The sequence below is a fragment of the Stegostoma tigrinum genome, chromosome 20, assembly GCF_030684315.1.
Source record: "Stegostoma tigrinum isolate sSteTig4 chromosome 20, sSteTig4.hap1, whole genome shotgun sequence".
NCBI lineage: Eukaryota > Metazoa > Chordata > Chondrichthyes > Orectolobiformes > Stegostomatidae > Stegostoma > Stegostoma tigrinum.
The window spans coordinates 40,647,584-40,668,114 of record NC_081373.1 but is presented as its reverse complement, the minus strand read 5'-3'; the positions used below and the strand labels follow the sequence as shown (position 1 = coordinate 40,668,114).

The following is a 20,531-nucleotide window of genomic DNA, read 5'->3' as shown; positions in this document are numbered from 1 at the left end:
CAGGAAAGAATGGCTGATTTTCCCTCCTAAAGGACATTAGTGAACCATTTGGGTTTTCCCAACAATTGGTCCAATGGGATACTTAGGTGTAGGGGAATCTGACTGGTGCTGGAGCCTTGAAATCAGAGCAGAAACACTTTCAACATCTGCCAAATCGCTCCCTTCTGGACTTTTGCGACTTAAGACATGGGAAGCACCAAACACTTTGGAATCAAAGCAACCAACAGAATACCAACCGCCTTGTAATGTAAAATGATTTAATGATTCCTTTCAATACAACTATTGTGGGGATCATTTCTGCTGCTGAATTAGTTTTCTGTATTTTGGGGCTAAGAGAGGATGAGAGCTGGAGCACTGACATTTAAAATGGTCATGATGACATCAAAGCAGCATTGTGTGTCTTTTAATGTGATGGTCTGCCTGCTCCAGGTGCATGCAATGTGTGTCCAACACATGAGGACTAACACCGTCAGCAGTATTGATTCTAATACAACTTGCCTGAAAACAGTGCATCTACAGGGACCATAATGTGGCTCTGTGGAACTTGTAGCTCACAAAGAATTGAATGCTGATGGGCCCGATTTCTCCCCTAAAACCTCAGATCTGTTTTTAGGAAAATCATAAAAGTCAATGTCAACTCACTTCAGGACGTGTCTTTGTATTTTGCATGGTAGCATTGCCGATGTTCAAAGTATAATTTTTGTTTTCTGCAGGATGCACTGGACATTTTGGCAGAAAATTTTGAATTTAATGAAAATGAAAGTGCCTATGTGGCATTTGCAAGAGCAACTTCCTTATTAAAGTCCCTTCCATACACCATAAGTAAAATGGCAGCCCTGGATGGACTACCCTGTTTCGGAGACCAGACAAGAGCCATAATTGAGGTACAAGACTGTGAGGAGGATATTACAAATTGGTGACTGTAATTTTTGTCAGAGTAACTATTACGTGTTCTGCATTTCTTAAAATCAAGCACATAAAATGGAGATGATTGGCCTTATAACCTTACAATGTCCTTGTTAATATGTATTTTCCCTCCAAAATTAGATACGACAAGCTCAGCATGAAAAGCATGCCAAAATTTCCTAAGGCTTTAATGAAGTAACTTGCACAGAGATTTGGTGGAAAAATATGCATAATTGTGATTTTAGCTGAAGGTGCAATGGCTGAGTATAGTGACAGAATGAGACCATTAAAGCTCCACCTTTAGCTTATAGCTGACCTCCACCTAACTTCATCTGTATGCTTTACTTTTGTACCCTTGATAGATTAAAAATAACTAGCAGTTTAAAAGTTTGCAATTTATCTAGGCTCAATAGTTTATTTAGTGGGAAAAAAAACCTAGGTTTCCACTACTATTTGTGTGATGAATTGCTTGCTAACATCACTCACATGGTGTAGTACCAGTTTTTAGGCTCTGCAAACCACGCTCCCCTCCCGCGCCCCCCCCAACCCCCTCCCCACCGCCCCCCCCCCCAACACACACACACAACACACACACACACATACACATACACACACACACACACACACACACACACACACACACACACCCTCCTCTTCTGGACTTGATTTGCTTTTAGCATTTCATTACAACTTGCCTCTCAAGTTAAGCTTCTTTCAGTCTTGGTAAGGGATATACAAATTCCCTACTGTATTGACAATTCATCAATTAAGTAGCAAGTCTAAATAAATTTTTCTAGTCAGCGGAACTGACTCATCTTTGTAGAATTTCAGCTTGTATAAATGTAGTCTTGCTGTGTGTGCAAAGTAAGCAAGCACAAAGTGATCAACCTGTCACTGAGTGAAGCTTGACACAGAGTCATGTGCTTAGGAATTTGGTTCAATGAGGGAAGAACTACTGTTTGCTTAAGTAGCAAATTTAACTCTGAGTTTAAAAGAGGGTGGAGAGCAGGTACCAGTTTAAAACAGATATACCTGTAAGGAAGTTAAAAGAATCGATGAAATTGAAAGAAAAAGTGCACAAGTTTAGACCAAATATAAAAGACAGAAAATGACGACTGTAAGAATACTATGGAAAGAGAAATTACAGTACGAAAGAAAGCTAGCTAGAAATATAAAAAACAGGCGGGAAGGGTTTCTACAGTTATTGAAAAAGAAAACAAGAGTAAGTAAAGTGAGCAATAGCTCTCCAGAGATTAAGTCTAAGGAATTAATCTTGGAATGTTGGGAAATGGCAGATGAATTACACAAATATTTTCTCTTAGTCTTCATTGTACAGGATATAAATAGTATTCCAGAAATAATTGTGAATCAAACGTTGAAAGGCAGAGATGTACTTAAACCAATTATAAGCACAGAGAAAGGGTCCTTAGAAAATTATTACAACTAAAAGCTAACAAATCGCAAATCCTGGTGATGAAGATTAGTAGGCAAATATTTCGATGTATGATTTGGCCATAATTATATGACCCTGTGAAAGGTGAGGAATAGGAAAGTTAAGAGTGGGGATAACTTACCCTGGCAGTTGAATCATTCTGCCCCACCTCTCTCTGCTCTGCATCCAAGACACTTGTTCTGGCAAAATTTTCAAATAAGACAAGATGTTAAAATGCGAACATGAATTTAAACATTTATATTTATCAACGTAATGTTGATTGTAGCCTTGATGTCAAGGGCTGTCATTCTTACCTTGCCTCAAACTATTTTATGGAATAGATTTCAGACCAGACAGGCCTGTGCCTTTAAGACATGTAAGTGATATTATGACAAGTGATGTTCCAAAAGTCAGTTTCTCCATATAATGTAGTAAAAGGAGTGTGCTCAGTCAGTTAGCTGTGTGTATAATATACAGTAACATGAGAAAGCACAGTATTCAGATTGTATGTGTATATCTGTATCATAGCAGTACAAGTAGTTAGTATTGTTAATAAACTTTAAGACAGCTGTCTTGTCAAAACCCCAATCTCTGTAAGATATGTTATATGGGCTAAGTATGGAAAACTACAAAGTGTACAAAATTTATTTCATCTTTTCATGTAGGAGATACTGGAAGATGGGGTTAGCTCGAAGGTCGAGAATTTGCTATGTGATGAGAAGTACAAGGCAAGAAAGGTAAGCAGATGTAAGAGGTGACAGTACACTCAAGCCCAAAGCATTTAAAGTCAGTGCAGATACATTGGGAAAATATTTTAAACTTTGACAAATTCGGGCTCTCTAGCCTATTGCTGATTTCAAGGAAAAGTAATATCAGTCAAAGTGTCTACTGGATGCGTTGCAAAATGTTGTGTAAAGGTCAGTGTGTTCAACAGTCAGGGTCACTGAGTGTGTAATTGCCACATGTTTGATGGCTGGTGTGTGTAATGGGTGGTAATGGTTGTAATTGTCAGAATGTGTAACAGTCATATGTAATATGCAGAGTGTGTAGTGAGTGTGTAAGAGGTCAGAGCATGTTAAACTTAGAATGCGTAGATGTCAGGCTGTGTTATTGTCAGGGTGTGAATACAGAGGACAAATAGGAAATGGAGTAGGAGAAGTGTTAAATGGACAAATTTTATAATAGTCAGACTGGTGGAATCTTATAAGGGTCTGAGCATTGTAGTCTATGTCAAGGTGTGTGTCAGAATAGGATGAGAATTCCAACAAGGACCATCTCAATATTCGGAGCATCTCACTCCATCTTTTATGTTTTTCATAAGAGGAAAGACAATCTCTTGCTTGGTACTGGTGAGTTGCAAATTGCTGGGGAGAAATACTGCCTTGTATTGACATTGTGTGCTTGGCCCCCTTAGTCAGAGATATCAGGCTGACATTACTGCTGTCTTAACATGTTGTTTCATGCAGAACCAAAGCCTGGCACATGAAGCTTGTCATAATTGTCAGTAGGCTTCAGTCAAGCCAAGGGGCATAGCCTTCACTCAGGGAGTCGCGGCATAGAATGTCAAGGGAAGCCTGCAATAATAGTCCGGGCCCGACTTGGCGATAGTCAGAGTTCTCTTTTCATAAAGGGTGAGATGAATGATGGGTAGCATACCGCTTCATGGAGTGAGAGAAGCTGGTATTACAAAGATGAAAGTAGAGGGCACAGTTTTTTTTGTTTGTGCAGGTGTGGAGGTGTCCCGAGTGAGTGAGCAGGCAGCACAGAGCGCACACAGAGTTAGTGGGACCTGTGATTTCGTGTGGTTCAGGTGAGAGTGGAGATGTTGCTGGCTATATAGAGACGTGGAGCATGAGCCTTGGTGAGAGGTGGGTACAGTAGCAGAGATAGAGTGAGTGTGAGGTATCGGAGAGAAGTTAGTGGTACTTACACTGACGGAGTAGAGAAGGACATCGATCTTCTTTCTACAGTTCTGGGCACACCACCTTAAACTGTGTGGAAACCTCGACTCAGGCTGCCGTAGAGTAGTGTCACGTTTTCCAATGCTGGGTGTAGTCGGGGAAGGAAATCAAGTATTTGCATTACCCTTCCCAGCAGGACCTCCGTGACCCTGCCCACCAAGCAGCTTACTGATTCCCCCTTGGCTGCTTTGTCCAGGGCAAATGTACGGGTTGCTCCACACTACCAGCGCTCGTCGGGGTTCCTTATGGTGTTTTGAAGATGGTGTGGGCCAAAGGAATAATGGGATATCTGCCAAGTGACCAGTTGTTCTGGGAATGGCGTAGGTAAGGTGGGGCAGACATTGGATGTAGGAGATGTCATGGGGTGAGGTAGGTAATTAATGAGGTGAGTTTGGTAAGATACAATGAGGCCTATAATAGGAATCTGTCCAAAAAGCTTGACACAATTTAGACTTACTTAAAAAGGAGTAAGCTTCAGCTTAGAGTGTAACATTCAGAGTGTTTATTGGTCAGAACATACAATTGTCCACAGTGTGTATTGAACACGATATGTAATAGGTAAAACCGTAACGCTAAGAATGTGTACTGGTTAGAGCACATAAAGGGTAAGGGGTGTAACAGTCAGGTTCTGTAATGGTCATCATGTATAATGGTCAAAGTGTTTAATGAAAGGGATTTGTAGTGAATGGGGTATGTTATGGGTAAGGTGTGTAATGACCATGTATTATGATTACAGGAAGACATGGATAATGGTAAGATTGTTGGGGGGGCGGGGGGTGTTGATATTTTGGACAATGTCGATATGTAGAAGGAGGCAGTGAAAAACATTAAAGTAGATAAGTCCCCAGGGCCTGATAGGATCTTTCCTAGGATACTGAAGGAGACAAGGGAGGAGATTCCTGGAGCCTTGACAGAGATTTTTGCAGGGGAAACAGGCCCAGCAAGTCCACACTGACCCTCAAAGCATCCCATCCAGACCCATTCTACTATAATCCACCTAACCTACACATACCTGAACAATATGGGCATTTTAGCAGAACCAATCTACCTAGCCAGCATATCTTTGGACTGTGGGAGGAAACCGGAGCACTCACAGGAAACCTACAGGGATACGGGGAGAACGTGCAAACTCCACACAGACAGTCTTCCAAGGGTGGAATTGAACCCAGGTTCCTGGCGCTGTGAGGCAGCAGTGCTAACCATTGAGCTACAGTTTAATTCGGCCAAACATGAGATGATGCATTTTGGGAGGTCAAATGCTAGAGGAAAATGTACAATAAATGGCATGACCGTTAGAGCATTGATAGACAGACGGATCTTGGGTGCAAGTCCAGAGCTCCCTGAAAGTGTCAACACAAACAGATAAAGTGGTGAAGAAGGCATGCAACATGCTTGCCCTCATTTGTCAGGGCATTGAGTATAAAAGTTGACACAGTCACATTGCAGCTGTATAAAACTTCAGCTAAGCCACATTTGGAGCACTGTGTGCAGTTCTGATCACCACACTGTTGGAGGATGTGGAGGCTTTGCAAAACCAGGATGTTGCCTGGGTTGGAAAGTATTAGCTATAAGGAGAGGTAGGACAAACCTAGACTGTTTACAGTCGAGCATTGGAGGCTGAGGGGTGAACCAATAGAACTATATAAAATTATGAGAGGCATGGATAGGGTGGATACTTGGTCTTTTTCCCAGGGATAAAATGTCAAATGCTAGGGAGCATAGGTTTACAGTGAGCGGGAGAAGGCTTTTTTACATAGAAGGTTGTAAGTGCCTGGAATGTCCTGCCAGGGGAGGAGGTAGAAGCAGATAAATAGTAATGCTTAAGAGGCATTTAGACAAGTACATGAACAAGCAGGGAGTAAAGAGGTACAGACCATCTACAACCAGATGGGATTAATTTAGAATGGCATTATGGTCAGCACAGACATGGTGGGCCAAAGGGCCGTGCTGTACTGTTCTCTGTTCTATGTACAGTATGTAATGGAGGAAAAGCGTTACAGGAGAGTATATAATTAAAAATGTACGTAAAAGGTAGAGGGCTATATGGGTAGCCAAATTCCTGCTACCTGTTTCCCGAGTCTGTTAGACTTGACAATTATCAGCTCTATTTCTAACTTTACAAACTCTACCCAGTTCTGTAAGAATCGAAGGCAAAGTAGTCTCTAAACCTAATAATGACAGGAGTGGTTTGTGTGGTGAGTAGGAGAAGCAGCTTTAGTTGGTAAACATTAGAATCTGGGCTTCCCCAACTCCTGTGGAATTTGGATTCCAAAATGGGCAATTTTTTCCAATGATTTTCTCAGCTAGGTGGTAGCCTGACTTACAAGCTTGGTAGCCTCTTCTGTCAGTCATAGTCTTGAGGAGGTTTCAGGTGCATGCAAAAGATAATTAACCTGTTGCTTCTTTGGTGGGAGTGTTCTTTGGGGTCTTATTATTGGGAGGTAATGGGAAGACCAAAGTAATTTGATTCTCTATTCCAGAGGGGAGGATATGGCCAGATCCCAGAAGTGAGGGAGTTTTGAATGGGTGTTGGACAAGTGTTATGTCAATGATGGAGTTAAGGGTTCAGTCATTGTAAAGTGGATGGTTTGGTGGACTAGAAAGATGCATCCTTGCTCCTTCTGGCCTACAACTTTAACCCACCCCCTGAGTTGTAAATAACCAAGATTTGGGAACCTCAAAAACTTATTGAGATTGAATGCATAAGACAAGTTAAATGTGAAGCGTCTAAAGTCATTAGACTATTCAAGCTCATTAGACAAATCTGCTTCCTGTAGCGGGCCTGCCACCTATTCAAAAGTGGAAAGTTTGGGATCCAGTTTGAAGTTTTAAAAATTTACAAATTGCACTTGAATCCAGTCCATTTTGTTTTGGTGTTTAACATTAGCCATTTATGTCATTATTAAGACCAATACAGCACAGAGGTGGATACATGCAAGCAAATTAGGGTGACTTTAACAATTCATATTTCTTATCACTGTGGTTAGTTCATATGTAAGTGAGTTTTGAGAAGATTTGTATGTAAGTCAAAACTTTGGAATTTAGTTAAGAAAATAGCATGAACAGGATTATAAGAGGTTTTATTTCAAGTGAGTAAAATCTTGTCAGAAAAATGTTGCAATTTTGTTCAAAGCATTTTTCGCCCTACAGTGTTTGATGCATTTGTTAAAAATGAATGTTAATATGAAAGCAATGAATATATGGTGAAATGATAATGCATGGCAGAGTATGTATATCCAGTTAACATAGTTCATTTTACTGTAGCTATTCACGAGTGTCTTTGGTGTGGGATTGAAGACTGCAGATAAATGGTATTGTCAAGGATATCGAACATTAGAGGCAGTGAAATCATCCAAGGATTTGAAATTTACCAAAATGCAGAAAGCAGGTAATGTCTGGAATTGTATGCTGTTCAATTATTTGCCACAGTCATAATTTCATAGTAAAAAATCTGCATAATTGTACTTCTGATTACCTTCTACTCTCTATTGCTTCCATGCTGTACATGTGTGAAACTAAGAAGCAAAGATAAAATTGTGTCCAAAACTGTATGGGGATGCACTCATATCATGATCTTCATGGGCATTACTCGCAGGTTGTACTAGGCTTCCATGATCCTGCCCAAAATTACCATTGCCTAACTTCAATTTCCCTCCCCAAACTGGCAGGACCACTGCTGAATAATCCTTTATCCCTGCTCGTAGATATACAGGTTGGCAGAGCCTCAGTTTAAGACATTTTCTCTGCCAATGACCATCGTTACTGTAGTTTTCCATGAATTCCATGTGAAGATCGCTGTGGCTGAGGTGCTGGCTGGGTCCACGATTCTTCTGAAGATTAAAGTGGTTCCACTCCAGGCTTCTGGTCATTCTGCTTCTGCCCCAAACCTTTAACTTCCTAAGTCTTAGTATCAGCAGAAGCCTTCAAATAAATTTTCCATTTTGTACCCTGGGCCCCTTATTGCTTCTTCTGTAGTGGAGGCACTGCAGTGCAGTCATGATTCTCCTCCATTGAACTGGTGGACTTTCATGTGGTGTTTCAAGTCCTGTTCCTAAAATGACCTCAACCTGAGCAATTGACTCATAGGGTGAGGTGTTGCAGGAGATGTAAACAGAAGACCCACTTCACCTTAACATTGGGGAATCTACTCGTTGTCTCTGAATTAACATGGTGGTTACACTTTCTCATTGTGTAATTTGTTTTTGAACCTGTAATATTTTGACGTATCTTCCAGCACAGCAGTACACTAAATTATACCAGTATTGCTAATTGTGTTAAAAATAGAGTAATGAACAATTAAGTTACCAAGGTGGTTACTTTGTTTGCTGTCCAAGACAATCCTGTCAGGTTTCATCAATGAGCAAAAAAGGTTTATACATTACGAATGATCTTATTCGTTGACAAGTAGCAAAATCATTACTAATCATTGCTTTTAAATGGGATATAGTTTTAAGTTTGTATAGCAAACAGCCATATGTTGAGCATAGGTAGAGACAGACAAGATATACAACTGTTTAGAAATGATTTGGATGAAAAAAGAAACGCAGACAAAAGGAAAAGTCCTGTAAATCAAGATTCCACATCACGAGGGTGGAATGACGTGATGTTCTTATAGTAATTGTTAGCTTTCCATTGACTATGATCATGTTGTTGTCGGCAGCAGAGCAATTGCAGACTTGCAGTCCAAAGACCCCAAGTCTACCTTGATAAGTGTGAGATCATCCATTTTGTTAGGAATAATGGCAAAATGGACTATGCTTTATAGGGTTAAAAACTGCAGCACGCTGCTGTGCAGAGGGACTTGGGTGTCCTTGTGCATGAATCGCTGAAGGTGGGATTGCAGGAGCAGCAGGTGATTAAAAAGGCAAATGGAATTTTGTCTGCCATTGCTCGAAGGATGGATTTTAAAAACAGGGAGGCTATGCTGCTGCTCTAGAGGGTCCTGGTGAGGCCACACCTGGAGCACGGTGTGCAGTTTTGGTCTCCGTACTTGAGAAGAGATATACTAGCGCTGGAGGTGGTGCAGAGGAGATTGTCTTGGTTGATTCCAGAGTTGAGAGGTTGGATTATGAGGAGAGACTGAGTAGACTGGGATAATACTCATTGGAATTCAGACGAATGAGGGGAGATCTTACAGAAACATGTAAGATTATGAAGGGAATAGATAAGGTGGAGGCAGGGAAGATGTTTCTGCTAGCAGGTGAAACTAGGACTAGAGGGCATCACCTCAAAATAAAGGGAAGCAGATGTTGGACTGAGGTCAGGAGGAACTTCTTCACCCAAAGGGTTGTGAATCTGTGGCATTCCCTGCCCAGTGAAGTGGTTGAAGCTACCTCACTGAATGTTTTAAGGCAAGGCTAGATAAATTTTTGAACAGTAAAGGAGTTAAGGGTTATGGTGAGTGGGTGGGTAAGTGGAGCTGAGTCTCAAAGATCAGCATGATCTTATTAAATGGCAGGGCAGGCTCGAGGGGCCAGATGGCCTTCTCCTGCTCCTAGTTCTTATGTTAGTCTTTTACTGAGTAACTATTCGTCCTTCAGAGTCTTTTTGAACGTTATACTTTATGGAGAGGGAGAGGGAGAGGGAGAGGGGGAGGGGGATTGTTTCCTGGTCAACTTCTCCACAACTGTGAGGATTTTTCACCCGCTGCAACAGGGCAGAGATGTATCTTTGGTGTAGGTTCCTTTGGAGGATTTTCTTTAACAACCAGTAGGTTTTCTTTTCCAGGCTGAAGAGAGCTGTCTTTTGCTGCAGGTTTCTTTGAGGTCTGTTTTCAACTGCCTCACTCTCCCAGGTCTGTCGGAAACAGGAAGCAAAACCCCAAAGCTGTTGCCAGGCAACTTTCAGCCCAAGGGTCTCTCCACAGGCTGAACCAGCAAAGTGTCAAATCTACCTTTTCTCCTATCCCACTGCTTCAAGCGGCACAACAACTAATAAAACCACTACTGCCTTTCGTTGTGTAAGAAGAACTGGAGAAAAATATAGTTGAATCTAAGTCCTGGTCACTCACCAGAGAAGCGGAAGCTGGCTGGGGCTGAGCTAAGGAGTTGCTATAAATTCACAATGATCTTGTATTTGCCTGTGGAGGTATACACTCTCATATTGTTGCAAATTCACAGGGCAACACTCTTGCTTGTACTGTGAGCTTATTGAAATAGTTGTTGGATGACTGCTTATATTGAGAGCCTCTTTCAGAGGTAACATGACTAGGAACGACATTGATGTGATTTCAATCCATAAAAACACTTTATCAAAGGAAATCAAATTTGCCTGCATCACCATTAACAGTGTGAATTACCCAGGTGTTTCACTGTGCAAACTGTTCACATTGTATTGGCAAGACTGTTTGTTATTCTGGTCAACCCCCTTTTTTAAAATCTGTCAAAAGGCAACTTTGTTTTTAGCCAACTTTTGCTATTTGGAATGATGTCTTGTCTGGCTTTGTCTTGAAATCTTCTGAGCTGAATCTGCTGATTTTCACTGATCCTGTCTTTGGTCCCGTTCTTTTTGTTATGTTTAGTTGTGCCCAGCAAGGCAATCTGTTCAATTATCTTAACTAGAGCATCAAGTTTCTTTGTGGTCTTGCAGTTGGACCCTTTCTTTATTGCAGATTATTTTCCTGTTCATCATTTAAAGTAACCTAGTAATAATAAATCTCTATTGGCATATTTGGGGTTGCTCGTCCAATTTTTTGACTTGCTTCCGCTGACATGATTGATACTTTAGCTTTGTCTGGAATTCTAGATCATCTGCCTGGTCATTGCTTTGGGCTTATAGACTAATTTGTCCTTTTGTGGTAAGCCTCACTCCTTCCACAGAGCTTTAGCGTTACCTTCCAGAGTTTCATTCTAGATTGACATCTGGTATAATTTTACACATCTACGAAGCTCTTAATGTTGTGGGAAACAACTTTGTCTCTCTGGTAATTCATTTCTTTTGTTGCTTTTGTTCTGCTGTCCTCCATTGCAATCGTTACAGGCTATTTTTCTGCTTCAAATTTGAAGTTGCTAACCTGTTTTAAAGGTGTATATTGAGTTATCCAAAATTGTTGTCTGACATTTCTGTAGCAAAAGTGTTTGACTTGTCAGCCTCTCTGGAGTAATCATCTCGACAGGCTTTGTAGCCTTGTTCATATCTTTGTTTATATCCTTGGCAGGTTCTGTGCAAAGTGGTTTAGCTTCTTGCAGTTAAAATGCTGCATTCTCCATGTTGGACATCTTTTTTGAATGACCCCCATGATAGCTACAAGTTATCTGCTAATCTTGATCTGTTATGCTGACTTTCCACAGATACTTATTGTTGCTTTTCATATTTTTGCGCTCGAAAGATCTAGACTGCTTTTCAAGATTGTGAACAGGTCTGAGCTGCTCAAAGTATTACACAGATTTGGGCTGCTTTTGCACATTGTGGACAAACTCATCTGTTATAGAGTCATACAACATGGAAACAGACCCTTCTCTCAAGTATGCGCATTTGCTGTTGATCACAAGCTCATTGTCATTGCAGGATCATTAGGAGAGGATCATTTATGTCAAAGATAATTCTATCTTTAATTCAATCACCTTTTAGGTGCCTGAATTCACAGGATTCTCCAACCTTATTCCATGCAGTCACCTATCTATCAATCTGCCCTTCTTCACTCTGCACTGTAAATTTGAACACACAACATTTATGTGCTATGTTCAATTTAGTTTCAAAACCTTTGAAATTTCTGCCCAGTGCTCTTGTGGTTCTTTCTTCAGCCCTTGCTGCACAGTTTTACAAAGTCTGGCTGTTCTGATCTCTAGTCTGTCTGATGGTACAGATGATCACTTATTTCAGGCTAACAAAGTAACACCTCAGTCAAAAATCTCTCCCACCACAATGAGTGTTGGCAAAATTCTAATACAGTGTAAGCACATGTTGCACTCGGGGAAATAACAGGCAGCAAAGTGTAACCTTGTAATCAGAGTTTACTGGCTGCCATTTGGATTGTTTCTACTACGTTCAATAAAGTACTCTAATCCATGGAAAATTTCACAGAAGTGCTTCTGCTTTTTGACAAATCCTTTCAATGATCAGAATTCTTTTCTCATTGATAGTAGGAATTACAGATGCTGGAGAATCTGAAATAACAAGATGTGGAGCTGGATGAACACAGCAGGCCCAGCAGCATCAGAGGAGCAGGAAAGCTGATGTTTCAGGCCCAGGCCTTTCATCATCAGCCTTCCTACTCTTTTCTCATTTGCAGCTTTGTCACCGCTGGGACTGCAAGTACATACATGGGAAGTGTGCCCTCTGCAGTTGAAATATCACAAAATATAGCTTAGAAAAATATGGGTTGTAGCTTTGTATGGAATTGGAAGTAGGATTTTAGAATTCACATGTTATTGGAACCAACCCATCATATATTACATCTATTATTGGCATGAACACAGTCTCTTCTAAGGCTGACAGACAAGAATGATTTTTAACACATGCCTGGACATGAATTTCTAGATTTATGCATCCAGAAGTTTGTAGGATCCTTGTCCAAATCATAAACCAATACCATCAAATTTGTCCCACAATTCTGTTTCTCTATGCAATCTAATCTGCTTGAGGATGTCATCTCCTATGGTGATGTAAACTAAAGGCAAGCGGAATCTGAAACATAAGGGTTGATGTTATTTGACTTTAACCATGGCTTAAATGTTTCAGATGCAGCTGCACACTGAAGTACTTAATGAAAGCTTCATGAAACTTTCCCCTCCTTAGGTTTTTTGTTCTATGAGGACATCAATAATGCTGTAACAAAACCAGAGGCAGAAGCTGTAGCTCAAATTATAGAAACCACCGTTCATGGCTACATACCTGATGCCGTTGTGACTTTAACTGGAGGTTTTAGAAGGTGAGTAAAATGGAGACATTATAACAAGTCCCAAACATATTATTTTTCTATGTGATTCTATTATGAACATTATTTCTAGCTAGAAATTGACCTGATAAAAGAAGAAATAGGGCGACGGAAAGCAGTGCAAAGCTATCTGAGCAATTTGATGGGCTGATGTATCTGTTAGTTGTGAATCACAAATTTGTTGCTCAGATTTTACTAAATAGCTGCTTGCTATCAGTTCATATTGTTTTGAAATGATATTTGATTGTCACTTTAAGAACTGTGTATCTTGTTTTCATCCAATCATCGATATTTCGTTGTAAGACGTTTTATAAATGTGACATTTTCAAAGGCAACCCATAGCTGAACACGAGACACAGAGCTTTAATTATGCAGCAATGCTGGATTTTATATATTGTAAATATTTCTGTTTCAAATATTACTAACCATGGAAAACACAACTAAGTTATAAATCATTGGCTCTTGTATAATTTACAGCATATAACAAATTACATTTCATATTGTGTAGGAGGAAAATATATTCACACTTTCATATAATGTCCCTGACACCAATTAAAATATATCCATATTCACGTTTTTTAAAACTTCATGAAATAAAAATTCTGTTTATTTGTGCAATTGTGAGCCTATTTCATGGGACTGTGTTAATATTTTGATGCTTTTTTTTGGACTTTGCGTTTTTTTTGATGAACAAAGTTTGCCTGGGTTGTTGATGTAAGAAATCAGACTGAATCATTGAATTCTTCAATGCAAATAATGCAACACTTAAGACTCTGAGAAAGTCAGTATTGAATATTACGTTCAGAGATAATGGGAACTGCAGATGCTGGATATTGAATATTACGTTGCTAGTTTATATCACTGTAAATTATTGAAAAGCTGTATGCCAACCAGTACAATTTTGATGCAGCATTGAACAGAGGCATTATGTAAACTGACCAAGACATTATTATATAATGCATGTTATGGAATTTTTCACTATTAATCATACGTAATACAATGGTATAACTCATAAGCAATGCTGTGAGAGAACCAATGTTAAGTGAACATACTAGATACCCTGCCAGGAGTGGTGGCTTGCCAAAGGGAATTATTAACTGACAGCATTAAGTTAAATAGCTTTTTTCTACCATTCTCTCATGAGAAGAGTGAAGACCTATGCCATTTATGTATATTCAAGAACAGTCAGAAAACTCATCTCCCCATTCTGCCATTTTTAGAGTATTGGAATTATATGACAAGCTGAATAAAAGTGCCACCTTTATGTTTACTTTTGTGACTTATAAACCACATCCTGTTCCCTCCCCAGAGACAGTATGCCTACTCCTAGGCTTATTCCAGAAGCAAAATCCTTTGGGAGAAGATGGGGCAAATAAAAATGAATTACTTATTCTAGTCACGAAAACATTGTACATAAAACATCAGTTGTTTAGTTACATTGGGTGGAATTTTTGCTTCCGTGGTGTGGCTTGAACATTGTGAGGCCTACGATAAATAGGGCAAGAATGAAAAAAAGTTAGATTCTTAATGTTGAGAATGTTACTTTAATGGAGCTTCAGGATCATGACCTTGAGTGGTGATTTGCTTATTTCCATGCAGTTGCATCTCATTAAAACCCCAACACAACTTATTTGTATTCATAGAGTGGAGAAGATTCATTGGTATTCTTCCTAGACTGTTGGGCATTCCTCTGCATGATTGAGCCCCACTGACCATCAGTCTGGCAGTGTTTGTTATCTTGGCATCCTGTGCTGGTGGGGGCCTCCCTCCTCTGCACCACCTTTTCCACCAGGACCTCTAATTGGCACTCCAGAATTTCCCCTTGTCTTCCATTTCGGGGTAACGTGTCTCCAATTGGGCAGGACGTCTCCAGACTGCCAGTACTTTACTAGGGGCAGAACAGCCTTTTAGACATAGCATTGGCATCAAGGATCCTGGGATATCTTGATAGTGATGAGTACTCCAGCCAATCATGAATGGGAAAAAAAAAAAATCGGACGAGCCAAGTACAGTGTATTCATGTCACTCTACCTGCCAATGATTGTACACGTTTCTGAAAATGCAGCAACAAATACTCATATCAATGGGATGGATGTATTACAGACCACTTGCAGTGGGAAACACAGCAGCTGGGATAAATCGATCATGAAAGGACCCACATCAATCTCCTTGATTAACTCGTAGAATCATAGCACCCCTACAGTGGTAAACAATGTTATTAGGCCCATCAAGTCTGCTTTGACTCTCTGAGGACCATCCCACCCAAATCTAACCATCAACCCTATAAATGTAATCATGCATTTCCCATAGCTAATTGGCCTAGCCTGCACATCCCTGGATTCTATGGGCAATTTAGCATGGCAAATCCATCTAATGTGCAGATTTTTGGACTGTGGGAGGCAACTGAAGCACCTGGAGGAAACCCACAAAAACACAGGGAAACTGTTCAATTCTATGCAGACAGTGACCCAAGGCCAGAATTGTACACAGGTCCCTGGCATTGTGAGGTAGCAGTGCTAACCACTGAGCAACTGTACCACCAATCAAAGAATGAAAGAGGCAGATGTGGGGTTCTCAGAGGCTGACAACAAGATTGAGTTTGTTAATGAGTCAATTAACATCCATTGGCCCAAAGTAATTCAGTCGTACCTCAGGGATTAAATGGAGGTCACAAATGCCTTGTTGGATTTACTGTCCTATTTCTAGGGATGTCTTTATGATCAGGCAATTTGCTGAAAGTCACCTCTGTGTATCCTTGCTTCCAACTCCCCGACCACACCCACACACCATACTGTGCATTCTGTCTTCACTCACTTTCTGAAAAGCACTTCCATTTTGCCTTCTCCGCAGAACCGAGGGGCTTCCTCGCTGTGCATTGAACAGTTGATGATGAGATCCACATTGTTTCAGCAGAATCCTGGTCAATATTATTAGAACCAGTTTGAAAAAGAATGGATTTTACAGAGATAACACTCTGTTCCTGCAATTTTTTCAGCTGAAACTGTTTGAAAATTTTGCTAAATTGAATGTCAACGTTCTTTAAGAATTTATAGACATATTTTCCTCTTCCTGATTATAAAAAGGCTATTGATGCTGATTTCAGAATGTTGGATTTACACAGTTTTTCTGCAATTTTAAGCAGTTCAACATGAATAGTGGACGTCAAAGTAAGCTGGTTATTTCGAGCTAATGATGTCTGGCAGGAACAACAAACAGAGGTAGGCATGGCAGTTTCTGAAAGGCCTGTAGAACTACCAGGATCATTATTGCGTTTGCCAATATTTCAGAGAGTTAAGACCATTAGGGACAACTTATAGCACAGATTTCCAGGACTATCTTTATTTCTGCATGACAGACAACTTTGCTCTTCAAAGACCTGGGGGCAATTTAGAGAGCACACAGGAACAGGGACGATGGTGGGTGCTAGGAAAATCTGGTGGGAATATCTGCATGTGATCCTGGGCAGCAGGAAAGCTGTACTGAATGTCAGCCAAGACCCGATGTGGGAATCCCACATATTGATGGAAGACTGTCAGTTAATCGTTCTTTAATGACCACTTAAAGCCAATTATCCCTGAACTCACTGGCATTCAATGAAGGCTTGGGATGTATTTTTGGGTTTCAAATGAGTCTGCTGTGCCTCCTGAAAGCTGTGCAGCAAACCCTGTTGAGTTTTCCCGTGGCCTCAATGTGGGGAATTCTCTCAATATCAGGCATTCAGTGCCCAACTGAGGGAGCCACCATGGGGAAGCTTTAAGCTGCTGAAAAGAAACACTTAAGAACATAAGAATTAATATCTGGAGTAGGGCATTGACCCTCCTGAGCCAACTCGGCTATACTATACAATCATGGCTAGACTGATTGTGAATAAAACTCTTACTTTCCAGCCTGCCCCTATCAATTGAGAACTCTTCAAACTCTGCATTGAATGTGTTCAATGACTCAGCCTCCACTGTCTTTGGGGAGGAGAATTCAACAGACTAGTGACTCTAAGAGAAAAACAAAAACAAACGCTCATCTCTGAGACACTAGGAACCGCCGATGCTGGAGAATCTGAGATAACACGGTGTGAAGCTGGATGAACACAGCAGGCCAAGCAGCATCAGAGGAGTAGGATAGCTTGATGTTTCGGGTCTGGACCCTTCTTCCTTTGAGGGGATTATCCGGTTCCGTAGGCAGGTACTGAGAAATGTGGCTGTAGTATCCGATTTGCTTTAGGACGTGGTCAAGCAGTTTCAAGGCCAAAGAAAGTACAAGAGGGTTGCAGTGGGAGAGGGATGAACTGAGGTTTTTTCGGAGGGAGGGGGATAGCTTCTTTAAGGAAGGCATCCTTGAAGAGGTTTCGCAGCGGGGTTAAAGTTGTCACAGAGATAGTAGGAACTGCCGATGCTGGAGAATCTGAGATAACACGGTGTGAAGCTGGATGAAGCGGGACCCGACCTGAAATGTCAAGCTTTCCTGCTCCTCTGATGCTGGTTGGCCCGCTGTGTTCATCCAGTTTCGCACCGTGTTATCTCGCTCTCATCTCCGCCTTTTTTCATATTCACTTGTGTGTTGCTGGCTGGCCAGCATTTATTGTCTGTCACCGTTTATCCTAGAGAAGATGGCAGTGAGTTGCCTTCTTGAACTGCAGCAGTCCATGTGATGTAGGTTGATCCACAATGCCCTTAGGGAGGGAATTCTAGGATTTTGACCCAGTGACAGTGGAGGAATGGTGACATATTTCCAAGTCAGAACTGTGAGTGGTTTGCAGAAGAACTTGCAGATTCTGGTGTTTCTTCTGCCATTGTTCTTCAAGCTGGAGGTGATTGTGGGTTTGGAAGGTGCTGTCTAAAGATCTTTGATGAATTTCTGCTGTGCATTTTATAGATTGTACACAATGCAGCTCCTGAGTGTCAGTGGTGGAGTGAATAGATGCTTGTGAATGTGGTCAATGAGGGTCACGGAGGCAGAAGTGGTTAGCACTGCTGCGTCACAGTGCTAGGGACCCAGGTGATTGTCTGTGTGGAGTTTGCATGTTCTTCCTGTATCTGTTTGGGTTCCCTCTGAGCTTTCTGGTTTCTTCCCACAGTCCAAAGATGTGTAGGTTAGACTGATTGACTGTCGGAAATGCAAGGTTACTGGGATTGTGTAGGGGGATGGGTCTAGGTGGGATGCTCTTTAGACGGTCAATATGGACTTGATAGACTGAATGGCATGCTTCCGCAGGGGAGGGATTGTACGATTCTAAGGTGCCATTCAAGCAGGCGGATTTGTCCTGGATGGTGTCAAGCCTCTTGAGTGTTGATGGAGGTAAACTCATGCAGGCAAGTGGGGAATATTCCAGCACTCCTTGTTGATGGTGGACAGGCTGTGGGGACTCAGGGGGTGGGTTACTTGTGACAGTGTTCCTGGCTTCTGTCCTGCTCTTGTAACCAATGGGAAACTCCTCATTTTTAAACAATGTCCCTAAGTTCCAGAGTCGGCTTCAAGAGTAGCATCATCTTAGCATCCACCCTGTCTCCTCAGAATCAGATATATTTCAATAAAATAACTTCTTATTCTCCTAAACTCTAACGGATACAACTAAATTGTATAATCTGCCCTCATGATCAACCCCATCATCCTGGGAATGAGTTGTATGAAACTTCTTTGAACAGCTTCATTCTCATTTTCAACATTTCTTACATCGGGAGACTAAAACTTCACTCAGTACTTCCAGAAGATGTCTCATGATGATAATGTACAATTTTTTTAACATTCATTTGTGGGATGTGGGCACCGCTGGCTGGCCAGCATTTCTTGTCAATTTCCAGTTGCCCTTGAGAAGGTGGTGGTGAGCTGCCTTCTTGACCCACAATGCTATTAGGGAGGAAATTCCAGGATTTTGACCCAGGGACAGGGAAGGAATGGCAATATATTTCCAAGGCAGGGTGGTGAGTGGCTTGGGGGGTGGGGGGGGGAACTTGTCCTTCTAGATGGAAGTGGTCATGGGTTAGAAGGTGGTGTCTGAGGATCTTTGGTGAATTTCTGCAGTGTATCTTGCAGATCGTACACACTACTGCTGTTGAGCATCGATGGTGGAGGGAGTGCATGCTGGTGGATGCAGTACCAATCAAGGGGGCTCCTTTGTCCTGGTTGGTCTCAAACTTCTTGAGTGTTGTTGGGGCTGCACTCAGCCAGGCAAGTGGGGAGTATACCATCACACTCCTGACTTGTGCCCTGTAGATGGTGGACAGGCTTTGAGACAGGAGGTGATTCACTTCCCCCAGTATTCCTAGCTTCTGGCTGCTCTTGTAGCCATTGTGTTTATGTGGTGAATCCAACTGAGTTTCTGGTCAATGATAATCCCCAAGATATCAATGGTGAGGGATTCAGTGACAGTAACACCATTGAATGTCAAGGGGCGATAGGTAGTCTCTTATTGATGATGGTCATAGCCTGGCATTTTTGTGGTGCAAATGTCACTTGCCACTTGTCAGCCCAAACCTGGACATTTTCCTAAACTTGTTGCATTTGAACATGGACTGCTTCAGTATCTGAGGAGACATGAATGGTGCTGAACATTGTACGCTCATCAGCAAACATGCCCACCTCTGACCTTGTGATGGAGGGAAGGTCATTGATGGAGCAGCTGAAGATGGTTGGGCTGAGGACACTACCCTGAGGAACTCCTGCAGAGCTGTACTGAAGCGGAGATGACTGACCTCCAACAACCACGACCGTCTTTCTATGTGTCAGGTATGGTTCCAACTGGTGGAGAGTTTGCCCCCTGATACTCATCGATTCCAGTTACGCTAGGGTTCCTTGATGCCACACTTGGTCGAATAAACCTTGATGTTAAGGACTGTCACTCTCACCTCACTTTGGAATTCAGCTCTTTTGTCCATGTTTGAAGCAACACTGTCATGAGGTCAGGAGCTGTGTGGCCCTGATGGAACACAAACTAGGCATCGCTGCGCAGGTTATTGCTGAGTAGGGGCTACTCGACAACACTGTTGTTGACACCTTCCATCACTTTACTGATGATTGATACTAGACTAATGGGGTGGTAATTGGCCAGGTTGGATTTATCCTGTTTTTTTGTGTAGAGAACATACTTAGGCAATTTTCCACATCTGTTGAGTCGATATCACTGTTGTAACTGTACTAGAATAGTATGGCTAGGGAAGCAGCAAGTTCTGAAGCACAAGTCTTCAGTACCATTGCCAGAATTTTGTCAATGCCTGTAGCCTTTGCAGTATCCAGTGTCTCTAACTCTTCCTTGATGACACATGGAATGAATTGAATTGGCTGAAGACTAGTATCTATAACGCTGGGGACCATTGGAGGAGGCCGAGATGGTTCATTGAATTGGCACTTCTGGCTGAAGATTGCT

At 41.5% G+C, this 20,531-nt stretch overlaps 1 protein-coding gene across 2 annotated transcripts in view; it reads left to right on the top strand.

Annotated features, from left to right (window-relative positions):
- dntt (deoxynucleotidyltransferase, terminal) overlaps window positions 1–20,531 on the top strand; it is a 308,352-nt gene that overhangs the window by 119,695 nt on the left and 168,126 nt on the right. For both annotated transcript variants that reach the window (XM_059653117.1, XM_059653118.1), the window contains exons 4-7: window positions 714–884; window positions 3,004–3,075; window positions 7,564–7,687; window positions 13,036–13,168. In XM_059653117.1, the coding sequence (XP_059509100.1) occupies window positions 714–884; window positions 3,004–3,075; window positions 7,564–7,687; window positions 13,036–13,168 (500 nt within the window). The remainder of the gene's footprint in view (window positions 1–713; window positions 885–3,003; window positions 3,076–7,563; window positions 7,688–13,035; window positions 13,169–20,531) is intronic.